Genomic DNA, 25,011 nt, shown 5'->3' with positions numbered 1-25,011 from the left:
ACTGACTCAACTCCAGCCACTTTAAAAATGGGAATTGATGGAAATTATGTAAAAATGTACCACTAGCCACTTTAAACAATGCCACCTAATATAATGTTTACATACCCTACATTACCCATCTCATATGTATATGTATATACTGTACTCTATATCATCTACTGCATCTTGCCATCTTTATGTAATACATGTACCACTAGCCACTTTAAACTATGCCACTTTATGTTTACATACCCTACAGTACTCATCTCATATGTATATACCGTACTCTATACCATCTACTGCATCTTGCCTATGCCGTTCTGTACCATCACTCATTCATATATCTTTATGTACATATTCTTTATCCCTTTACACTTGTGTGTATAAGGTAGTAGTTGTGGAATTGTTAGGTTAGATTACTTGTTGTTATTACTGCATTGTCGGAACTAGAAGCACAAGCATTTCGCTACACTCGCATTAACATCTGCTAACCATGTGTATGTGACTAATAAAATTTGATTTGATTTGATTTGATTGAACTCAGAGCATTGTATTTGGTACAAATCATTCCAGAAGTTCTAGACCTCAGCGGAATCTGTTAATGAATGGTGTGGCTGTTGAACAAGTTGAGGAGACTAAATTACTTGGCGTTACCTTAGATTGTAAACTGTCATGGTCAAAACTGTGACGACCCTCCCACTCTGTCTGCCATATTCTCTCTTTGTTCTTGTTTCCTTATTAGGATGTCGGTGGGCGGAGTTGGGAGGGTCGTCAGCTACATGGGAAACACCTGGGCCCACTGTCATAGGATAAATGCACCACTTCCCCATTCATGGAGGAGACTCTCTCCAGGCAGACACCTTGATAAGATTTGTTTGTGTTTCTTGGTGGTTTTTTGGTTGTTTGTTTTAGCATCTTTCAACACCCTGCATTATCACATTCATGCATGCAAAACACTCACTTACACTACTGATTACACACACCATGGTATATTATACTTAGTTACTTTAGTTAATAAATATATATTTTGTTACTCCTTTTCTCCACGTTGTCTCCCTTTTGTTACGGGCTTTGAGCCGGTTCGTGACAAGTGGGGGCTCGTCTGGGATAATTGAACGTATTAGTTTGGGAGAACGTGTAGGTACGTGTTTGGTTTGCATATTTTGTTTGAGTTTGATAGGCCCAGTATCGGTTGCCTTTGTTGTTTGGTTTGTGTGCTGCTTTGGAGAGCGTACATTGGTTAGTTTCCAGGGCCCTGCCCAGCCTGGAAACTCTTGTTCTACTTTCTGTTGGGACATCGGTCTGAGGTGAGTAATCGGCTGTGTACCTCAGTGGGAGATTTGGGTAGGGTAGTGGAATTTGCTAGTGGAATTTACCCGGAGCTATGTAGTGGAATTTACCCGGAGCTATAGCCTTTTACCCCTGAGAGGCTTAGCGACGTGTTTCCTTTTTGGAATATGTTGGGCATGGTTAATGTTTGTTATTTTTGTGTGGTGTCTGTGGACTGAGCAGTTGTCTCGGGGGCACATCCGTGGCTTGGTGGAATCTGCCAGCGTGCTGGGGGGGGTTTATTTCCTTGCCAGTGGGCTACAGTGCGTAAATACCCACCGCAAATCCGCACGAAGACTAGGGTTGAGTTAATGTAGGTTTTGGGGGAAGCTCCTTATCTCATCTCTCTTCTGTGGTACTCAGGGTGATTGTCATTTCTTGGGGTTGTGGTCTGGTGTGCTCAGACAGAGTGGGAGGGTCGTCACAAAACATATAGATTCAATGGTTGTAAAGATGGGGAGAGCGCTGTCAGTAATAAAGAGATACACTGCTTTTTGACACCACACTCTCAGAAGCAAGTCTTGCAGGCCCTAGTTTAGTCTTATCTTGATTTTTGTCCAGCTGTGTGGTTGAGTGCTGCAAGGAAATACCTAGTTAAGCTGCAGCTGGCCCAAAACAGAGCGGCATGTCTTGATCTTCATTATAATCAGAGGGCTGATATAAATACTATGCATGCCAGTCCCTCTTGGTTAAGAGTTGAGGAGAGACTGGTTGCATCACTTCTTTTATAAGAAACATTCATGTGTTGAAAATCCCTAATTGTTTGCAGTCAACTTACACAGAGCTCTGACACACACACTTCCCCCACCAGACATGCCACCAGGGGTCTTTTCACAGCCCCCAAATCCAGAACAAGTTCAAGAAAGCGTACAGTATTATATAGAGCCATTATTGCATGGAACTCTGTTCCATCTCGTATTGCTCAATTGAACACAAATCTGGTTTAAAAACAGATAAAGCGACACCACATGGCACAACTTCTCTTCCCTATTTGACCTAGATAGTTTGTGTTTATGTATTGATATGTAGGCTACGTGTGCTTTTTGTAATTATTTTACATTCATGTAGTTCTGTCCTTGAACTGTTGTCTATTAATATTCTGTATTATTTCACATTTCGTGTTTTGTGTGGACCCCAGGAAGAGTAGCTGCTGATTTTGCAACAGCTAATGGGGATCCTAATAAAATACCAGAAGACCAGAGGTATGGAAAGAAATGAAGCAAATCCACCTTGACTGACACAAGGCAAGGTACCCATCCAGTTCCTCTGTACCTTATGACCATTTGGGCATCAGTGATGATAAGAAATCATCTTCATCAGATTAATGTTGCGTCCGTTGCTCTGTCTCGTCACCTGTCAATGTGTCAAATGATGCTTCAGGTAGACTAAACCTTTATAGTGGCAAATGCACAACATACACATATTGAATATTTCAGCAAATTCTGCTTTATGTTGTCATTTAGATCGTCATATCACTGACATTGCAATAGCTCAAACACACACTTTCCATATTTGTTATTCTCAGATATTGAGACTGAAGTAAGTTTGTCAGATGTTCTCCAACCTAAAAAGTTGTCTAATGTTGACACGAGTCCATGTTTAGCTGTACCTATTGTGTAGACTCACACAGTTGCATGCAAGGTTAGACTTACTGATTCTCTGGCTTTTAGGTTAACGTTATCCTAATTTACACACAAAAGCTAAAAATCCTAGGTCTCTCTAAATCCTATGTCTCTCTAAATGCATTAGCTAGCTAGCTAGCTAGTTATTTCACTTAACTAGCTAGCTCACTTGCTGACTTTAGTCTAATGTTGTTAGCTAGCCCAGATAACTTTATTCGATAGCTAGCTAGCTAGCCATCACCACATAGGGACATGCTAGCCACAACGGCTATCATCATCAGGTGATAGTTAAACATTTAGCTAACTAGCTAACTTAGCTGCAAGCAGAGATGTATTTGAAATACGTATTTTAATTACTTAATTTAATTTAATTACAAACTTTGTTATGCACATGCACTGTATGAGCCTTAAACCTGTACATTTCCACTGTCTGTTTCTCTCATGTAAGAAGAAGCCAGTGTTTTTCCTCTCTTGTTTCTGAGTAACTTAGTCAGGCGGCCAAAGACAAAGGGCCATTTGAGAGTCACCAGTTTTTGGTTCCTTCTGTTCTTTTCATATCTTTCAAGGGCATGGCTGTGTGGAGATATGAAGAGAACAGAGGCTAGTTTAAGTAGAAGTGGCAATTCTATCAGCAGAAAGGTTGAACAAAACTGTCACTATCACTTGTTTGTACTCTATGTTCACATCGTGATCTCACACACCTGCTAAACTGCCACGTAGACTACGGTTATAAAAGCTGAGACCCAACTCTGTTCGTTGGGCTCTTAACTCCACACTGTTGAGTGGATTGTTCACTGCTCCAGATTTGACAATCTTATAATAAAGTTTGAACAATCTACAGTCTCTCTTCCTTTTGATTTGAATTTCCACGCCATTTTGAAATTGGAATTACACTGGGATGAACTACACTCCAACGTATTTTGTATATTGTATTTTCAAAATACTGTAATTTGTATTTTCAAAATGCAAAATATTTTCCAGACCATTTTTTTTAAAGCATTCAAATTTTGTGGCCCACCCTTTTACCCGTCCATTAGTATCAGAAGTCTGATAGCACTATGGTCTGATAAGAGCATCTGGGAAATGAACAAAATATAAATGTATATTGTTGAGGGAAAATGTAATTGATCCGATTGTGATATGTTGTTGTCTCACCTAGCAAAAATCAATGCACTAATTGTAAGCCGCTCTTGATAAGAGCATCAGCTAAATGAGTACAATGTTAATGTAATGTAAAAAATTAACAATTGCAAAGCATGCTGAGTATTATTGAAATGAGGTCCACCCTGAAACAAGGCCAAAAATAATACCCAGTGTGCTTTGTAGGTAATTTTGGAATGTTCATTTTCACATACACATTTACTTTTTGGTCATTTTGCAGACACTCTTATCTACTCTTTTTAAAGTAAATAAACAACAACATATCACAGTCACAACAAGAAAAATGTTTTTGTAACTGTTACTGAGAATGTTCGGGCCTGCTACTTGCAAATATATTTTTTATACTTTAAAATACAAAGTCTCCTCCATCTCCATCGGATTGACACATATCACTTTGATAAAAACGTTTCTTCTTTTTCACGATACATCTCGAACTAAATCAGTTATTTTTGCCTTTTTGAAAACCTTCCGACCATCATCACTCATATTGTATGCATAGCTTGATTTGATTGGCCTGCACTGGTGTGATGTGTGAAATTTGATTTGATTGGTCACTGACTAAACAACGATGAGCAGTTTTTTTTCTGGCTCCGAGGGGGATCTACTGTACTATTATGGAGAACGTTAAAAATTGCATTCTGTAACGGATGGTTTTAAAAAGGTAGTACTCAACAGTACTTCATTCAAAACGTACTTAAGTGAAAGTTAAATTACTGACTTAGAAAAATCCTCTTAAAAGTACAAGCACTCAAAAAATATATCAATTACACTAATGAGAGTATTTGCAATTTGTTACTTCCACCCCTGGTAACTATTTTGTCATTTTAAAGTGTTTTTCATGGATGTAAAGGTGAGAGACGCAAATGCAACCGCAAGAATGTCCCATACACATAAGATATAACATTTATCAATGTTTTAAATCATGAAACCACACAATCCTTAGTTATTAGGCTAGTTATCATGGCCATGGTTATGTGTGCCCCTTTCTGTTCAAGTAAGTCATTTCTGGGCAATATTTCTGTCAATGTAGGGGATCCCTTTTAGCTGAAGAGCACTGCCGTTTAAAAACTCTTCACTGTTAAGAAAAACCCTCCCCTCTGAAGATTTATTTTGTGACGATGGTAATTCTGCAGACAAAATAGAACATTCAACAAAGCATTTATGTTTGTGTAATTGTGTAAACACATTGTCACTGCTGTTGTCACTACTGTTGTATTTCTCTTACCCTTAAAAAAGAAGACCTCTCCTCTGATATTTGCCACAGCATCAAAGCCGCCCTCACAACGATTTTGGAAAGAGCGGTCCGAACTGGTCATGGAAGAAAGACAGGGAAGCATGAGTAAAGACACTGGACTTCAGTGGCAACCTGACACTCAGTACTGTGAGTGGTTTTAGTGATTGATTAAGGACATAGTTACTCTATACCCTGATTATACAAAACATGAACAGCTGCTCTTTCCATGACTGACCAGGTGAATCCAGGTGAAGGCTCGGATCCATTATTGATGCCACTTGTTAAATCCACTTCTATCAGAGTTGATGAAGGGGAGGAGACAGGCTATTCACAAAGAGTTTTAAGCCTTGAGACAATTGAGACATGTGTTGTGTATCTGTTCCATTCAGAGGGTGAATGGGCAAGACAAAAGATTGAAGTGCCTTTGAACGGGGTATGGTAGTAGGTGCCAGGTGCACCGGTTTGTGTCAAGAACTGCAACGCTGCTGGGTTTTTCACGCTCAACAGTTCTCCGTGTGTATCAAGAATGGTCTACCACACAAAGGACATCCAGCCAACACAACTGTGGGAAGCATTGGAATCAACATGGGTCAGCAACCCTGTGGACCGCCTTCGACACCTTGTAAAGTCCATGCCCCAATGAATTGAAGCTGTTCTGAGGGCAAAGGGGGGGTGCAACTCAATATTACGAATGTGTTGTGTCATAATGACAACATCAGCTACACTTATGAAATATCTAATAACGATTTTCTTATCAGGTTAAATCTCAGCAGCTACAGTATCATCTATGTATCTAGCTAGGTAACATTTTGGATTTATGATGCACGTGAAAAATTATGGACAAAAATGTTGATGTCTGTCCTTCGTGTCCGTCACACATCAGCATATGAGAACCATGGAGAAACAATTAGCTTAATCCTGTTTGGACAGATAAGAAATATTGTACCCATGTCACACTACTCAGTCAAACCGAGCTGAGCCAAGCCAAGCTGTACTGGGATGCCTGGTTAACATTGTTGCTGGAACCGTGCTGGAAAGGACAATGTGAAAAGAAACCATTCGGACCAGCACAGTATGGTTCCAGTCTGGTCTATAGTGTGAATCAGGCATATAAATGTCTGAGACCTGACTCTCTCTGGCTCCACTCACTGTTTAGTTGGCCTTGGAGGTGGAGGACTGGGCAGGCGAGGGTGACTGGGAGTTGAACCACTGCCACCAGGGTGCACTGTAGGCTTGCTCTCCTTCCTCCCTGGGGAGAGAGAAAGGGTGAATCGTACTCTCTCCTCGCCTCCTTCTCAAAACGCATTGGCTAGAGTTATGACTTAACTCTTTACACTCATATCAAATCAAATCAAATGTTATTTGTCACATGCGCCGAATACAACAGCTGTAGACCTTACAGTGAAATGCTTACTTACAAGCCCTTAACCAACAATGTTTTAATAAGTTAAGAAAAAAGTAAAACATTTAAAATAAAAGTAACAAATAAGTAAACAGCAGCAGTAAAATAACAAGCGAGGCTATATACAGGGGGTACCAGTACAGAGTCAATGTGGAGGCTATATACAGGGGGTACCAGTACAGAGTCAATGTGGAGGCTATATACAGGGGGTACCAGTACAGAGTCAATGTGGAGGCTATATACAGGGGGTACCAGTACAGAGTCAATGTGGAGGCTATATACAGGGGGTACCAGTACAGAGTCAATGTGGAGGCTATATACAGGGGGTACCAGTACAGAGTCAATGTGGAGGCTATATACAGGGGGTACCAGTACAGAGTCAATGTGGAGGCTATATACAGGGGGTACCAGTACAGAGTCAATGTGGAGGCTATATACAGGGGTACCAGTACAGAGTCAATGTGGAGGCTATATACAGGGGGTACCAGTACAGAGTCAATGTGGAGGCTATATACAGGGGTACCAGTACAGAGTCAATGTGGAGGCTATATACAGGGGGTACCAGTACAGAGTCAATGTGGAGGCTATATACAGGGGGTACCAGTACAGAGTCAATGTGGAGGCTATATACAGGGGTACCAGTACAGAGTCAATGTGGAGGCTATATACAGGGGGTACCAGTACAGAGTCAATGTGGAGGCTGTATACAGGGGGTACCAGTACAGAGTCAATGTGGAGGCTATATACAGGTGTACCGGTACAGAGTCAATGTGGAGGCTATATACAGGGGGTACCAGTACAGAGTCAATGTGGAGGCTATATACAGGGGTACCGGTACAGAGTCAATGTGGAGGCTATATACAGGGGTACCAGTACAGAGTCAATGTGGAGGCTATATACAGGGGGGTACCAGTACAGAGTCAATGTGGAGGCTATATACAGGGGGTACCAGTACAGAGTCAATGTGGAGGCTATATACAGGGGGTACCGGTACAGAGTCAATGTGGAGGCTATATACAGGGGGTACCAGTACAGAGTCAATGTGGAGGCTATATACAGAGGGTACCAGTACAGAGTCAATGTGGAGGCTATATACAGGGGGTACCAGTACAGAGTCAATGTGGAGGCTATATACAGGGGGTACCAGTACAGAGTCAATGTGGAGGCTGTATACAGGGGGTACCGGTACAGAGTCAATGTGGAGGCTATATACAGGGGGTACCAGTACAGAGTCAATGTGGAGGCTATATACAGGGGGTACCAGTACAGAGTCAATGTGGAGGCTATATACAGGGGGTACCAGTACAGAGTCAATGTGGAGGCTATATACAGGGGGTACCAGTACAGAGTCAATGTGGAGGCTATATACAGGGGGTACCAGTACAGAGTCAATGTGGAGGCTATATACAGGGGTACCAGTACAGAGTCAATGTGGAGGCTATATACAGGGGTACCAGTACAGAGTCAATGTGGAGGCTATATACAGGGGGTACCAGTACAGAGTCAATGTGGAGGCTATATACAGGGGGTACCAGTACAGAGTCAATGTGGAGGCTATATACAGGGGGTACCAGTACAGAGTCAATGTGGAGGCTATATACAGGGGGTACCAGTACAGAGTCAATGTGGAGGCTATATACAGGGGGTACCAGTACAGAGTCAATGTGGAGGCTATATACAGGGGGTACCAGTACAGAGTCAATGTGGAGGCTATATACAGAGGGTACCGGTACAGAGTCAATGTGGAGGCTATATACAGGGGGTACCAGTACAGAGTCAATGTGGAGGCTATATACAGGGGGTACCAGTACAGAGTCAATGTGGAGGCTATATACAGGGGTACCAGTACAGAGTCAATGTGGAGGCTATATACAGGGGGTACCAGTACAGAGTCAATGTGGAGGCTATATACAGGGGGTACCAGTACAGAGTCAATGTGGAGGCTATATACAGGGGTACCAGTACAGAGTCAATGTGCAGGCTATATACAGGGGTACCAGTACAGAGTCAATGTGGAGGCTATATACAGGGGTACCAGTACAGAGTCAATGTGCAGGCTATATACAGGGGTACCAGTACAGAGTCAATGTGGAGGCTATATACAGGGGTACCAGTACAGAGTCAATGTGCAGGCTATATACAGGGGTACCAGTACAGAGTCAATGTGGAGGCTATATACAGGGGTACCAGTACAGAGTCAATGTGGAGGCTGTATACAGGGGGTACCAGTACAGAGTCAATGTGGAGGCTGTATACAGGGGGTACCAGTACAGAGTCAATGTGGAGGCTATATACAGGGGTACCAGTACAGAGTCAATGTGGAGGCTGTATACAGGGGGTACCAGTACAGAGTCAATGTGGAGGCTATATACAGGGGTACCAGTACAGAGTCAATGTGGAGGCTATATACAGGGGGTACCAGTACAGAGTCAATGTGGAGGCTGTATACAGGGGGTACCAGTACAGAGTCAATGTGGAGGCTATATACAGGGGTACCAGTACAGAGTCAATGTGGAGGCTATATACAGGGGGTACCAGTACAGAGTCAATGTGGAGGCTATATACAGGGGTACCAGTACAGAGTCAATGTGGAGGCTATATACAGGGGTACCAGTACAGAGTCAATGTGGAGGCTGTATACAGGGGGTACCAGTACAGAGTCAATGTGGAGGCTATATACAGGGGGTACCGGTACAGAGTCAATGTGCAGGCTATATACAGGGGTACCAGTACAGAGTCAATGTGGAGGCTATATACAGGGGTACCAGTACAGAGTCAATGTGGAGGCTATATACAGGGGGTACCAGTACAGAGTCAATGTGGAGGCTATATACAGGGGTACCGGTACAGAGTCAATGTGGAGGCTATATACAGGGGTACCGGTACAGAGTCAATGTGGAGGCTATATACAGGGGGTACCGGTACAGAGTCAATGTGGAGGCTATATACAGGGGGTACCGGTACAGAGTCAATGTGGAGGCTATATACAGAGGGTACCGGTACAGAGTCAATGTGGAGGCTATATACAGGGGGTACCGGTACAGAGTCAATGTGGAGGCTATATACAGAGGGTACTGGTACAGAGTCAATGTGGAGGCTATATACAGGGGGTACCGGTACAGAGTCAATGTGGAGGCTATATACAGGGGTACCGGTACAGAGTCAATGTGGAGGCTGTATACAGGGGGTACCAGTACAGAGTCAATGTGGAGGCTGTATACAGGGGGTACCAGTACAGAGTCAATGTGGAGGCTATATACAGGGGTACCAGTACAGAGTCAATGTGGAGGCTGTATACAGGGGGTACCAGTACAGAGTCAATGTGGAGGCTATATACAGGGGTACCAGTACAGAGTCAATGTGGAGGCTATATACAGGGGGTACCAGTACAGAGTCAATGTGGAGGCTGTATACAGGGGGTACCAGTACAGAGTCAATGTGGAGGCTATATACAGGGGTACCAGTACAGAGTCAATGTGGAGGCTATATACAGGGGGTACCAGTACAGAGTCAATGTGGAGGCTATATACAGGGGTACCAGTACAGAGTCAATGTGGAGGCTATATACAGGGGTACCAGTACAGAGTCAATGTGGAGGCTGTATACAGGGGGTACCAGTACAGAGTCAATGTGGAGGCTATATACAGGGGGTACCGGTACAGAGTCAATGTGCAGGCTATATACAGGGGTACCAGTACAGAGTCAATGTGGAGGCTATATACAGGGGTACCAGTACAGAGTCAATGTGGAGGCTATATACAGGGGGTACCAGTACAGAGTCAATGTGGAGGCTATATACAGGGGTACCGGTACAGAGTCAATGTGGAGGCTATATACAGGGGTACCGGTACAGAGTCAATGTGGAGGCTATATACAGGGGGTACCGGTACAGAGTCAATGTGGAGGCTATATACAGGGGGTACCGGTACAGAGTCAATGTGGAGGCTATATACAGAGGGTACCGGTACAGAGTCAATGTGGAGGCTATATACAGGGGGTACCGGTACAGAGTCAATGTGGAGGCTATATACAGAGGGTACTGGTACAGAGTCAATGTGGAGGCTATATACAGGGGGTACCGGTACAGAGTCAATGTGGAGGCTATATACAGGGGTACCGGTACAGAGTCAATGTGGAGGCTGTATACAGGGGGTACCAGTACAGAGTCAATGTGGAGGCTATATACAGGGGTACCAGTACAGAGTCAATGTGGAGGCTATATACAGGGGGTACCAGTACAGAGTCAATGTGGAGGCTATATACAGGGGTACCAGTACAGAGTCAATGTGGAGGCTATATACAGGGGGTACCAGTACAGAGTCAATTTGGAGGCTGTATACAGGGGGTACCAGTACAGAGTCAATGTGGAGGCTATATACAGGGGTACCAGTACAGAGTCAATGTGGAGGCTATATACAGGGGTACCAGTACAGAGTCAATGTGGAGGCTATATACAGGGGTACCAGTACAGAGTCAATGTGGAGGCTGTATACAGGGGGTACCAGTACAGAGTCAATGTGGAGGCTATATACAGGGGTACCAGTACAGAGTCAATGTGGAGGCTATATACAGGGGGTACCAGTACAGAGTCAATGTGGAGGCTATATACAGGGGTACCAGTACAGAGTCAATGTGGAGGCTATATACAGGGGTACCAGTACAGAGTCAATGTGCAGGCTATATACAGGGGTACCAGTACAGAGTCAATGTGGAGGCTATATACAGGGGTACCAGTACAGAGTCAATGTGGAGGCTATATACAGGGGTACCAGTACAGAGTCAATGTGGAGGCTATATACAGGGGGTACCAGTACAGAGTCAATGTGGAGGCTATATACAGGGGGTACCAGTACAGAGTCAATGTGGAGGCTATATACAGGGGTACCAGTACAGAGTCAATGTGGAGGCTATATACAGGGGTACCAGTACAGAGTCAATGTGGAGGCTGTATACAGGGGGTACCAGTACAGAGTCAATGTGGAGGCTATATACAGGGGGTACCAGTACAGAGTCAATGTGGAGGCTATATACAGGGGTACCAGTACAGAGTCAATGTGCAGGCTATATACAGGGGTACCAGTACAGAGTCAATGTGGAGGCTATATACAGGGGTACCAGTACAGAGTCAATGTGCAGGCTATATACAGGGGTACCAGTACAGAGTCAATGTGGAGGCTATATACAGGGGTACCAGTACAGAGTCAATGTGCAGGCTATATACAGGGGTACCAGTACAGAGTCAATGTGGAGGCTATATACAGGGGTACCAGTACAGAGTCAATGTGGAGGCTGTATACAGGGGGTACCAGTACAGAGTCAATGTGGAGGCTGTATACAGGGGGTACCAGTACAGAGTCAATGTGGAGGCTATATACAGGGGGTACCAGTACAGAGTCAATGTGGAGGCTATATACAGGGGTACCAGTACAGAGTCAATGTGGAGGCTGTATACAGGGGGTACCAGTACAGAGTCAATGTGGAGGCTATATACAGGGGTACCAGTACAGAGTCAATGTGGAGGCTATATACAGGGGGTACCAGTACAGAGTCAATGTGGAGGCTGTATACAGGGGGTACCAGTACAGAGTCAATGTGGAGGCTATATACAGGGGTACCAGTACAGAGTCAATGTGGAGGCTATATACAGGGGGTACCAGTACAGAGTCAATGTGGAGGCTATATACAGGGGTACCAGTACAGAGTCAATGTGGAGGCTATATACAGGGGTACCAGTACAGAGTCAATGTGGAGGCTGTATACAGGGGGTACCAGTACAGAGTCAATGTGGAGGCTATATACAGGGGGTACCGGTACAGAGTCAATGTGCAGGCTATATACAGGGGTACCAGTACAGAGTCAATGTGGAGGCTATATACAGGGGTACCAGTACAGAGTCAATGTGGAGGCTATATACAGGGGGTACCAGTACAGAGTCAATGTGGAGGCTATATACAGGGGTACCGGTACAGAGTCAATGTGGAGGCTATATACAGGGGTACCGGTACAGAGTCAATGTGGAGGCTATATACAGGGGGTACCGGTACAGAGTCAATGTGGAGGCTATATACAGGGGGTACCGGTACAGAGTCAATGTGGAGGCTATATACAGAGGGTACCGGTACAGAGTCAATGTGGAGGCTATATACAGGGGGTACCGGTACAGAGTCAATGTGGAGGCTATATACAGAGGGTACTGGTACAGAGTCAATGTGGAGGCTATATACAGGGGGTACCGGTACAGAGTCAATGTGGAGGCTATATACAGGGGTACCGGTACAGAGTCAATGTGGAGGCTGTATACAGGGGGTACCAGTACAGAGTCAATGTGGAGGCTATATACAGGGGTACCAGTACAGAGTCAATGTGGAGGCTATATACAGGGGGTACCAGTACAGAGTCAATGTGGAGGCTATATACAGGGGTACCAGTACAGAGTCAATGTGGAGGCTATATACAGGGGGTACCAGTACAGAGTCAATGTGGAGGCTGTATACAGGGGGTACCAGTACAGAGTCAATGTGGAGGCTATATACAGGGGTACCAGTACAGAGTCAATGTGGAGGCTATATACAGGGGTACCAGTACAGAGTCAATGTGGAGGCTATATACAGGGGTACCAGTACAGAGTCAATGTGGAGGCTGTATACAGGGGGTACCAGTACAGAGTCAATGTGGAGGCTATATACAGGGGTACCAGTACAGAGTCAATGTGGAGGCTATATACAGGGGGTACCAGTACAGAGTCAATGTGGAGGCTATATACAGGGGTACCAGTACAGAGTCAATGTGGAGGCTATATACAGGGGTACCAGTACAGAGTCAATGTGCAGGCTATATACAGGGGTACCAGTACAGAGTCAATGTGGAGGCTATATACAGGGGTACCAGTACAGAGTCAATGTGGAGGCTATATACAGGGGTACCAGTACAGAGTCAATGTGGAGGCTATATACAGGGGGTACCAGTACAGAGTCAATGTGGAGGCTATATACAGGGGGTACCAGTACAGAGTCAATGTGGAGGCTATATACAGGGGTACCAGTACAGAGTCAATGTGGAGGCTATATACAGGGGTACCAGTACAGAGTCAATGTGGAGGCTATATACAGGGGTACCAGTACAGAGTCAATGTGGAGGCTTTATACAGAGGGTACTGGTACAGAGTCAATGTGCAGGCTATATACAGGGGTACCAGTACAGAGTCAATGTGGAGGCTATATACAGGGGTACCAGTACAGAGTCAATGTGGAGGCTATATACAGGGGTACCAGTACAGAGTCAATGTGGAGGCTATATACAGGGGTACCAGTACAGAGTCAATGTGGAGGCTATATACAGGGGGTACCAGTACAGAGTCAATGTGCAGGCTATATACAGGGGGTACCAGTACAGAGTCAATGTGGAGGCTATATACAGGGGGTACCAGTACAGAGTCAATGTGCAGGCTATATACAGGGGGTACCAGTACAGAGTCAATGTGGAGGCTATATACAGGGGTACCAGTACAGAGTCAATGTGGAGGCTATATACAGGGGGTACCAGTACAGAGTCAATGTGGAGGCTATATACAGGGGGTACCAGTACAGAGTCAATGTGGAGGCTATATACAGGGGGTACCAGTACAGAGTCAATGTGCAGGCTATATACAGGGGTACCAGTACAGAGTCAATGTGCAGGCTATATACAGGGGGTACCTGTACAGAGTCAATGTGCAGGCTATATACAGGGGTACCAGTACAGAGTCAATGTGGAGGCTATATACAGGGGGTACCAGTACAGAGTCAATGTGGAGGCTATATACAGGGGGTACCAGTACAGAGTCAATGTGCAGGCTATATACAGGGGGTACCAGTACAGAGTCAATGTGCAGGCTATATACAGGGGTACCAGTACAGAGTCAATGTGGAGGCTATATACAGGGGGTACCAGTACAGAGTCAATGTGCAGGCTATATACAGGGGTACCAGTACAGAGTCAATGTGGAGGCTATATACAGGGGGTACCAGTACAGAGTCAATGTGGAGGCTATATACAGGGGGTACCAGTACAGAGTCAATGTGCAGGCTATATACAGGGGGTACCAGTACAGAGTCAATGTGGAGGCTATATACAGGGGGTACCAGTACAGAGTCAATGTGCAGGCTATATACAGGGGGTACCAGTACAGAGTCAATGTGGAGGCTATATACAGGGGGTACCAGTACAGAGTCAATGTGCAGGCTATATACAGGGGGTACCAGTACAGAGTCAATGTGGAGGCTATATACAGGGGGTACCAGTACAGAGTCAATGGCAAGGGGCACTGGTTAGTTGAGGTAACTGAGGTAATATGTACATGTAGGTAGAGTTAAGTGACTATGCATAGATTATAAACAGAGAGTAGCAGCAGTGTAAAAGAGGGGTCTGGGTAGCCCTTTGATTAGTTGTTCAGGAGTCTTATGGCTTGGGGGTAGAAGCTGTTAAGAAGCCTTTTGGACCTAGACTTGGCGCTTCGGCACCGCTTGCCGTGCGGTAGCAGAGAGAACAGTCTATGACTAGGGTGGCTGGAGTCTGACAATTTTTAGGGTCTTCCTCTAAAACCGCCTGATATAGAGGTCCTGGATGACAGGAACCTTGGCCCAGTGATGTACTGGGCCATACGCACTACCATCTGTTTGGGCCTTGTGTTTGGAGGCCGTGCAGTTGCCATACCAGTCAGTGATGCAAACAGTCAGTATGCTCTCGATGGTGCAGCAGTAAAACCTTTTGAGGATCTGAGACCCATGCCAAATCTTTTCAGTCTCCTGAGGGGCAATAAGCTTTGTCGTTCCCTCTTCACATCTGTCTTGGTGTGTTTGGACCGTGATAGTTTGTTGGTGATGTGAACACCAAGGAACTTGAAGCTCTCAACCTATTCCACTACAGCCCAGTCGATGAGAATGGGGACCTGCTCGGTCCTCCTTTTCCTGCAGTCCACAATCATCTCCTTAGTCTTGATCACATTGAGGGAGAAGTTGTTGTCCTGGCACCACACGACCAGGCCTCTGACCTTCTCCCTATAGGCTGTCTCATCGTTGTCGACAGGCTTACCGCTGTTGTGTCATCGACAAACTTGATGATGGTGTTGGAGTTGTGCCTGGCCATGCAGTCATGAGTGAACAGGGAGTACAGGAGTACTCTGAGCAGGCACCCCTGAGGGGCTCCCATCTTGAGGATCAGCGTGAGGGATGTGTTGTTACCTACCCTCACCACCTGGGGGCGGCCAGTCAGGATGTCCAGGATCCAGTTGCAGAGGGAGGTGTTTAGTCCCAGGGACCTTAGCTTAGTGATGAGCTTTGAGGGCACTGGTGTTGAATGCTGAGCTGTAGTCAATTAATAGCTTTCTCACATAGGTGTTCATTTAGTCCAGGTGTGAAAGGGCAGTGTGGCGTGCAATAGAGATTGCATCATCTGTGGATCTGTTGGGCTGGTTTGCAAATTGGAGTGGGTCTAGGGTTTCTGGGATAATGGTGTTGATGTGAGCCATGATCAGCCTTTCAAAGAACTTCAGGGGTACAGACGGGAGTGCTACAGATCGGTAGTCATTTAGGCAGGTTACCTTGGTGTTCTTGGGCACAGGGACTATTGAGGTCTGCTTGAAACATGTTGGTATTACAGACTCAGTCAGGGACAGGTTGAAAATGTCAGTGAAGACACATACCCGGGTTGAAAATTGCAGATTTGGGCACAGATAAACGGCTAAATTGGAACGCAGTGGGTGTACAGTAACATGGGTTGAGGAAAGAGTGTATTTTACAACACCTGTTGTATTCGGAACATGTGACAAATAAAATTAGATTTGATTTAATTTGAAATGAGTTTTATGCTATGAAAATGTGAAGTGCACTTTTGGAATGTTTGACTTGCTTGTATGACATCAAAGCGATGTTTCTCATAATACTCAACGTCTCATCTTTCAAACTGCAGAGAGTCGTCTTAATTTATGGCCTTTCCCTCAGTGTCAACGTTTATGATCACTATGTTTGATGTACAGTTACAAGACAACATGGCGTCATACCTTGGATTTTTCTGAACATAATGAGCCCATGTTTGTCTATTGGGAAGAACATTTGTTGCAGCACACACACCTGAATGCACTCAGGACTCCTTTCTATGTGCACCAAAATGAGGATCTGTTTCCCTGAATTGCATTGTGAAATCATGACACTGTAATATCGTATTTTATAACTAAAGCCAGTGCGTAAACAACAACAGTAGTGTAAGGGCAGGAAATAACCCCACAACTGTTAAGCGGTTTGGGTTATGCAAATAGAGGTGCGGTAAAAGCCGTGGACGGATGTGGCATCAAGGGGAAAAACTAAGTGACATGACTGACCAAGAAACCTACATTGACTTTCCCAATGAGTTATGGTTAGGTTATGTTGGTTTATGGTTAGTGTTAAGGTGCTGGGGTTAGAGTTGGGGTGTGTTTAGGGTTAGAGTTATGGGTTGGTGTGGCCTGGGTGGCCTAGCGGTTAGTGCCACTGCATACTACATACTTAGATTCCGGCGTGGGTTTTGAATCCAGCCCACTGCCTTAGTGACACATTATCTGTCTATCTTTCCCACAACTCTCAACATAATATAGAATCCTTAAAGAACATATATATTTCTTAAAGAGTCCATTAAATAAGACACCCTACCGTAGAGCTCTTGAATGGCCATCCTGTCATCCAGAGGGAGGTTGTAGGATGATATGTCTTTCACAGCTCCCTGGTAGTAGGGCCTCATAATGGAGGGATCCGAGGAGGAGTGGGACAGACCAAGGGCGTGGCCAAACTCATGCACTGCCACTGTGAAGAGGTCTGTGCTACTGCTGTCCCCTGAGAAACCAGCAGGTGCTGTGTTAATCAGTCGGTTAATATCATCTCTCTCTCTGTCTGTATTTATTGCGGTAATTGAAGATCCCTCCATCCTTCCATCCATGCATCCATCCATCCATCCATCTGACTATCTTTAAATACCTCCATAGCTCCAGTACTCATCGTCATCGAAGTGCGTGTCCCCGGCGACGTCATCCCTCCCCGGGAAGAAGGCGTGGGCAAGGGTGCCCCCTCTACCGTCGAAAGGGTACCCGTCGTCATGGAGCGAGCGGGTAAAAGACACTCGGATGTCCCCTCCGGGCCCCATATCTTCTCTGTCGTTCCCAGAGAGCTGTCGGAAGCTGAGGGGGGCCACGTCACTCCAAGCCTTGAAGGCCTGAGTCAGGATCCCCTTCACCATGTCCGGTTGGAAGACAGAGGTCGAGCGGGAGGGGTTTGGGTAACTGTGGACACTGGATACGGGAAGGACATCAGTAGTACAAACAAATAAATAAAACACACTATTATACTGCTTACCAGGTATGGCACAGTACCTGGTGCAAAGGAACCAATGGAATTTTCCCAAATGTAAAGAAAAACGCCCATGTGACACTCCAGGCAGGCTCAATCAAATGCTCAAAGTATTTGAAAGATGACAAATACTATTTGAACCCAGGTATGCGTAGTACTACACTACACAGACAAATACTCAAATGTGTGAAACTGTTTGTCCCAATGACAAATTTTGCACACCTCCATGTTAGGTCGGTCCTATCCCAGCGAAGGCCTGACAGGGCGTATCTCTTCCTCCTCCTCTTCCTTTTCAACATGTCCTCTGATCCCACAATGTCAGGGAGAGAGCATCTAGGCGTCTGCATGAGATTGAGAGTGTCTTTATCTGAAAATACAGAGGCAAGACACTCACACATGACACCCGGTGACTTAAAGCATCCAGGTATAATGCATTATAATACTGTTATAACGCATTATAAGACTCATCATGAGCATGTATGACCCATTTATAATGTTTTATAAGCATTTTATAATGATCCAAACAGTCAGTTTGAGACGGTGGAACACTTTATGCATAGAGACACAACATTTATAAGCCTTGTTATAAGACATTGTAAAAGCTCATACATGCTTACCCCTGCAGGCTTAATGACTTAAAAATGTTAAAGTGTTTCCAATAGTTTCAAGCATCTTAATGTTCATTGAAAAGCCTTTTTTGTTTTCAAGGCCCTTCACAGAATATCCTCAGTGTCTGTGCACACACAAGTCCCAATGAAAGACTTTACAGTTGGCTTAAAGTGTCAAGTGACGAAGCTGTAAGTTGACAGTGGGTTACCCAGTCTGCCCGTTTCCTCCAGCCCTCCGAATCTCTGCATCTCGCGGATCGCCCGCTCCACCCCATCCTTCGTCTGCAGCTTGCCCGTACGAGGGTCAGGAGGAGGGAGGTACCCATACCGGCTCAACCAATCCTAACAGAGAGAAGAGGTAGGAGAGCAGACTTTGATGTCAGTTGTTGTGATACTAAGGAGCATCACAGCAGATGAAAGCCACCCCCTGCACACGGCACTCCAGGGACAAACCACCCCAGGGACTTTTTCCTCCCCAGTGTTATACACCTTTTTAACCAGAGACATTCCCGGTATCACGTAAAACAGACAATATGGACTGAGACAATATCTCAATAATAAAGTGGACTTTGATATTTGAAGGACTTTTAGATTTGATGTATTTTGATGTTTTTTTTAGTTCCTGTCTTAAATTCCTGTCATTTCATGTTTTTAAATATGACTAATAAAAACCCTTGAACCTTTGTCAAGGTCATATGGTATGTGTTCAGCCCCCAGATGTTCTAGCACCACACAATTACCATCAACAGAGTGTTTCTCTCTTCACGTCTTGCTGTAATTCAGTGAATCCTGAGTGAAACCAGACAGTGAATCCCTGACCACTGAAGCTGATCATGCTCAGGATAGCCAACTAGCTAGCTGATCGCGCTCAGGATAGCCAACTAGCTAGCTGATCGCGCTCAGGATAACCAACTAGCTAGCTGATCGCGCTCAGGATAGCCAACTAGCTGATCGCGCTCAGGATAGCCAACTAGCTAGCTGATCGCGCTCAGGATAGCCAACTAGCTAGCTGATCGCGCTCAGGATAGCCAACTAGCTGATCGCGCTCAGGATAGCCAACTAGCTAGCTGATCGCGCTCAGGATAGCCAACTAGCTAGCTGATCGCGCTCAGGATAGCCAACTAGCTAGGCCTAGCCCTGTTGGCTTACACTTATAACTGACGTAGCTTCAACGCATTAGACCCAACGGCGGTGATACAAGGGGTATTTGTATTGTTTTGTGTGGCTCTTAAGTGATGAAGAATCTGTCAGAGAGAGGGTTAATAAGGTTATGCAGGGTTAATGCTATCTCTGACCCAGGGTGTTATATTGCACGTTCCGTTTCTCTAGTCCAGGTATTCCCAGGTATTCCTGCGCCATGCTGTCGGGGGTACGCCAACTAAAAATGTGATTCACATTTTCTAAATATATCATTTTTTATTTAACTTTTTTTTCTCACATTTTCAAACAGTCCATTTATATTTTCCACGGGGCTATTGTTAGGCGGGGCGCAGCAGGTGAACCCAACAGGGATAAGGTAGCTAAGGTATTTATTGAGAAGCGGGGGGGGGGGGGGGGGCGGGGGTGCAGGCCAGTGGAAGCTTGGGCAGGTAGCAGGGAACCAGTAACTGAGGCTAAGGCTGGGGCAAGGGGAGTAGGAGCCAGGTAAGCAGGTCGGGAGCGGATTTCAAAGAAGCAGTAGAACGGGGGTCCAGGGCAGGGAAGCAGGACTGACGAGACGAGGGAGACAGGGACCAGAGTCAGAACAGACGGCACTGTAGCGGAGAGAAAAGCAGCCTCAGCCTAGGGAAAACATGCACAACGGGATAACAAGATCAATGCCTCGTTCACTGCCAAAAATAAAATTAAACCATCTAGTGTTCAGCGAAATAACAACACAATGTCAAATACAGGTAGCCTAGTCAAACAATTTTTTTTTATTTTTTTTTATTTCACCTTAATTTAACCAGGTAGGCTAGTTGAGAACAAGTTCTCATTTGCAACTGCGACCTGGCCAAGATAAAGCATAGCAGTGTGAACAGACAACAACACAGAGTTACACATGGAGTAAACAATAGACAAGTCAATAACATGGTAGAAAAAAGAGAATCTATATACAATGTTTTTTTGAATTGAGAGACGAGCTTAAAGTTTTCTTCACTGACCATAATGAAAACTTGTCTGACCGCTTGCATGATGACAAGTTTCTCACACGACTGGCCTATCTGGGTCATGTTTTTTCTCACCTGAATAGTCTGAATCTGGTATTACAGGGACTCTCCGCAACTATATTCAATGTGCAGGACAAATCTGATCTCCTCTCTGTCTGCATTAACAAGGACAACACACAGGTCTTTCCATCATTGTATGATTGACAATGTCAAATGTGATATGGCGAAGCACCTGTGTTAGTTGGATGCGCAATTACGCAGGTACTTTCCCGAAATGGATGGCACAAACAACTGGATTCCTTATCCCTTTCATTCTCAGTCTCCAGTCCACTTATCGATATCTGAACAAGAGAGCCTCATCGAATTTGCAACAAGCGGTTCTGTGAAAATTGAATTTAATCAGAAGCCACTGCCAGATTTCTGGATTGGGCTGCGTTCAGAGTATCCCGGCACTTCGCGCTGTTAAGACACTGTTGCCCTTTGCAACCACGTACCTATGTGAGAGTGGATTCTCGGCCCTCACTAGCATGAAAACTAAATACAGGCACAGACTGTGTGTGGAAAATGATTTAAGACTCTCTCCAATACAACCCAACATTGCAGAGTTATGTGCATCCTTTCAAGCACACCCTTCTCATTAACCTGTGGGGAGTTATTCACAATTTTCGATTAACAAATAAGGTTTTATATATAAAGAGCAAAATTATAGATTATTATTATATGATTATTTGTGCATTGGTCCTATCAGAGCTCTTTGTCACTTCCCACGAACCGGGTTGTGACAAAAACTTCTTATGTTTAATAAATGTATCGTATAGTGTATGTGTGGCAGGCTTACAATGATGGCAAAAAAATACATTTGAGAGTGCGCTGACCCCGGTGCTAGAGGACGCAGCTGGAGGTTGAATGTTGGAAGGGGTACAGGACTATAACACATTTGGGAACCACTGCTCTAATCTATGTACACTAACTCGCTGGAGCAGAGCGAGTTAATGCAGAGGCCTACTGTGTATTGTAGCGATTCTTGGTAAGTGCACTACAGCACTGAGGGAGGTAAATCTCAGGACTGCTCAGCAGTCATATGAAATTTTGGTTTGTCAACTGTCAAAAGAGGGTGTGCCCCATAGTGGTTTACCACACATTGTCCCTAAAGTCAATAACGTTTAACGGTTGATTACATTTTAGATTTCAAACACTATGGGTGGTATTAATATAGGTTTATTTCCCCCCCAAAATATAGGCTATACATTTTCTAAATATCGTTGTGGCTATGTCTGGAATTCCAAACAATGATTTACATACATAGGCTATAAGCGAAACAAAAAAAAGTCTATAAGCAAAAATATACGAATGGTTTCGATGGAGCACATCTATTTTATACAAAGTAAAGCGATGATAAGATAAAAAATGAAGACAACATAGGACAACTCACCAGTCCTCTGGCATACTGGTCAGGCATCGGTGCGGGCGAGGGATGTCCCGTTGAGATGAACAAGCTCGTAGTAACGGTCATCCATATCAGTCCATACACAGTGCCAAACATTTTCCTGTGAATATCAACCCTGTATCACACACTTACCATTATAAATCTGTCCAAACGTTTCCAAACTCAGCACAGGTCGGCATCCTATAGAAACTTAAAACAACCATGCCTTTTCACTTTACTCTTATGTTGCTTCTGATGATATTTTGTGAATCGCTGTACTATACCGTTTCTTTATCTCCTGCTGTGTTAGTTTCTTCTAAGGACTAGGCAGGGCAAAAAGGAATTGATCAATGTGGTTAGTGGTTCTCCACCCTCACTTCCTCTTTGTCATTGCACACACACACACACAATAAAACTGCCAAAAACATCTCCGTTTGTTCAAAGTATTTCATACCACATTCTGTAGAAAGTCAGTTAAACGTGCTTAAAGAACGTATTTGCATGAGATGAAGTTACAACATGATCAGTCATTTTTGTTTTGGTCTCATCATCATTAAGAACTAGATACTGTGTATCTATACTTCAGACAGAAATGCCAATTTTTTGGGATGTTTTAAAGATCTTGTATCTGTATCATCACAATCTGGCAACAAAATGTGCCTTTGTCCATTGTTTTGAAGTGTAGCACTTGAATGTCTGTTACTGCTCAACAGGTTTTGGAGCTGAGAGATTGCATCATAAGCGAAAGAAGTAAAAAATCTCATTTGCCTTTTCCGCATTGTGAAACTTTGCTTCTTACACCATTGTGATTTTGTCAATCGTGCAATGGGAGAATGTTGTATCCCATAAATAATGCTGCATGGATGATAATAGCTAGAAATGAACAATTAGCTGACTCCAGTTCAACCTGAGAAGATTTTCACCATAAGGAAATACACTGTATTAGGACAACATCGATCTAATCAAAGTCACAGGTTCATTTAAGGAAACAGTCTGAGACAGATATAACAAACAAGCAAAGCTGATGAAATAATGCAGGTGTAGGTCTGCTTGTTTAGAAACGGATTTACAAGGAAACACGTCGATACGATTAAACAAATGGCTTTTCAGTTCTTAGTTACTTCCTGTATGGCTCTACGGCTCCCTATACTAGGCCTACCCAGTGCTTTCACAGAGACATCTGACCAAGTTCACTAAACTCATCAAAAACTGTGACAAAAAAACATCAATGCAGAAAGAATAGAAAGGGCGTTTTTTTCACAGCATTACAAATAAAAAGTACATATTAATTGAAATATAAATGCACAATATAAAAAACATCACCATAAGGGAGTGGAAGGGTCAATAAACTGCTTGGACCTAAAAGGCAGCAAAGCCCCTACAAACACATGAAAACCAAAAGGCATAAATGTATATACCCTGTAATAATAATTATCATCTTGAATACTGGTAAACTCAATTAAACATTGATGCCAAAAAAACGAACATACTTTCAACACGTTTGACCAGTTTTTGTGAGAGGTTCAGATCACAGACAGGCAATAATATTCAAACAGTACACAGATCCTCACGCCCGCTCCCGGCGATCAAAGAAAACCTTCCCCATACCACCTCTTCCCTGTGGGCCTGATTGAGAACCATATCAGGCCAAACGTAGAAACAGGAAAACTAAACACACAACATAGAATGCCCACTCAGCTCACGTCCTGACCAACACTAAAACAACGAAAACACAAAAGAACTATGGTCAGAACGTGACAGATCAAAGAAAACTCTCCCCATACCACCTCTTCCCTGTGGGCCTGAAAGCAAGGAAAGTAAAGATATATATTCAATTAACAAGTGTGCCTTGTTAAAAGTTAATATGAGGGATTTCTTTCCTTCTTAGTGCGGTGGAGCCAATCAGTTGTGTTGTGACAAGGTAGGGGTGGTATACAGAAGACAACCCTATTTGGTAAAAGACCAAGTCCATATTATGGGACGAACAGCTCAAATAATTGAAGAGAAACGAAAGTCCATCATTACTTTAAGACATGAAGGTCAGTCAATCCGTAAAATTTCGAGAACTTTTAAAGTGCAGTTGAAAAACCATCAAGCGCTATGATGAAACTGTCTCTCATGAGGACAACCACAGGAAAGGAAGACCCAGAGTTACCTCTGCTGCAGAGGATAAGTTCATTAGAGTTACCAGCCAAAGAAATTGCAGCCCAAATAAATGCTTCACAGAGTTCAAGTAACAGACACATCTCAACATCAACTGTTCAGAAGACACTGCGTGAATCATGACTTTATGGTTGAATTGCTGCAAAGAAACCACTACTAAAGGACACCAATAAGAAGAAGAGACTTGCTTGGGCCAAGAAACACGAGCAATGGACATTAGACCGGTGGAAATCTGTCCTTTGGTCCAAATTTGAGATTTTTGGTTCCAACCACTGTGTCTTTGTGAGACGCAGAGTAGGTGAACGGATGATCTCTACATGTGTAGTTCCCACCGTAAAGCATGGAGGAGGAGTTGTGATGGTGTGGGGGTGCTTTGCTGGTAACACTGTCTGTGATTTATTTAGAATTCAAGGCACAATTAAGTAGCATGGCTACCACAGCATGACTCAACACACCTCCAGGTCATTGTCCTGTTGGAAGGTGAACCTTCGCCCCAGTCTGAGGTCCTGAACACTCTGGAGCAGGTTTTCATCAAGGATCTCTCTGCACTTTGCTCCGTTCATCTTTGCCTCGATCCTGACTAGTC

General features: G+C 44.3%; 1 protein-coding gene across 1 annotated transcript in view; it reads right to left on the bottom strand.

The window, feature by feature from the left end:
- Positions 1 to 22,639, bottom strand: part of mmp25b (matrix metallopeptidase 25b) — a 32,105-nt gene extending 9,466 nt beyond the window's left edge. Inside the window, exons 1-8 of the mRNA XM_055873555.1 lie at positions 22,547 to 22,639; positions 22,269 to 22,398; positions 18,896 to 19,028; positions 18,301 to 18,445; positions 17,710 to 18,020; positions 17,389 to 17,568; positions 6,475 to 6,574; positions 5,317 to 5,399 (exon numbers count right to left, since the gene is read on the bottom strand). Coding sequence (XP_055729530.1) covers positions 5,317 to 5,399; positions 6,475 to 6,574; positions 17,389 to 17,568; positions 17,710 to 18,020; positions 18,301 to 18,445; positions 18,896 to 19,028; positions 22,269 to 22,379 — 1,063 coding nt within the window. The 5' untranslated portion in view covers positions 22,380 to 22,398; positions 22,547 to 22,639. The remainder of the gene's footprint in view (positions 1 to 5,316; positions 5,400 to 6,474; positions 6,575 to 17,388; positions 17,569 to 17,709; positions 18,021 to 18,300; positions 18,446 to 18,895; positions 19,029 to 22,268; positions 22,399 to 22,546) is intronic.
- Between the last annotated feature and the right edge of the window lie 2,372 nt (positions 22,640 to 25,011).

The sequence above is a fragment of the Salvelinus fontinalis genome, chromosome 1 (assembly GCF_029448725.1).
Source record: "Salvelinus fontinalis isolate EN_2023a chromosome 1, ASM2944872v1, whole genome shotgun sequence".
In the NCBI taxonomy this organism is placed as follows: Eukaryota; Metazoa; Chordata; class Actinopteri; order Salmoniformes; family Salmonidae; genus Salvelinus; species Salvelinus fontinalis.
The sequence above is the reverse complement of the archived record's forward strand: the minus strand, read 5'-3'. Positions and strand labels throughout refer to the sequence as shown.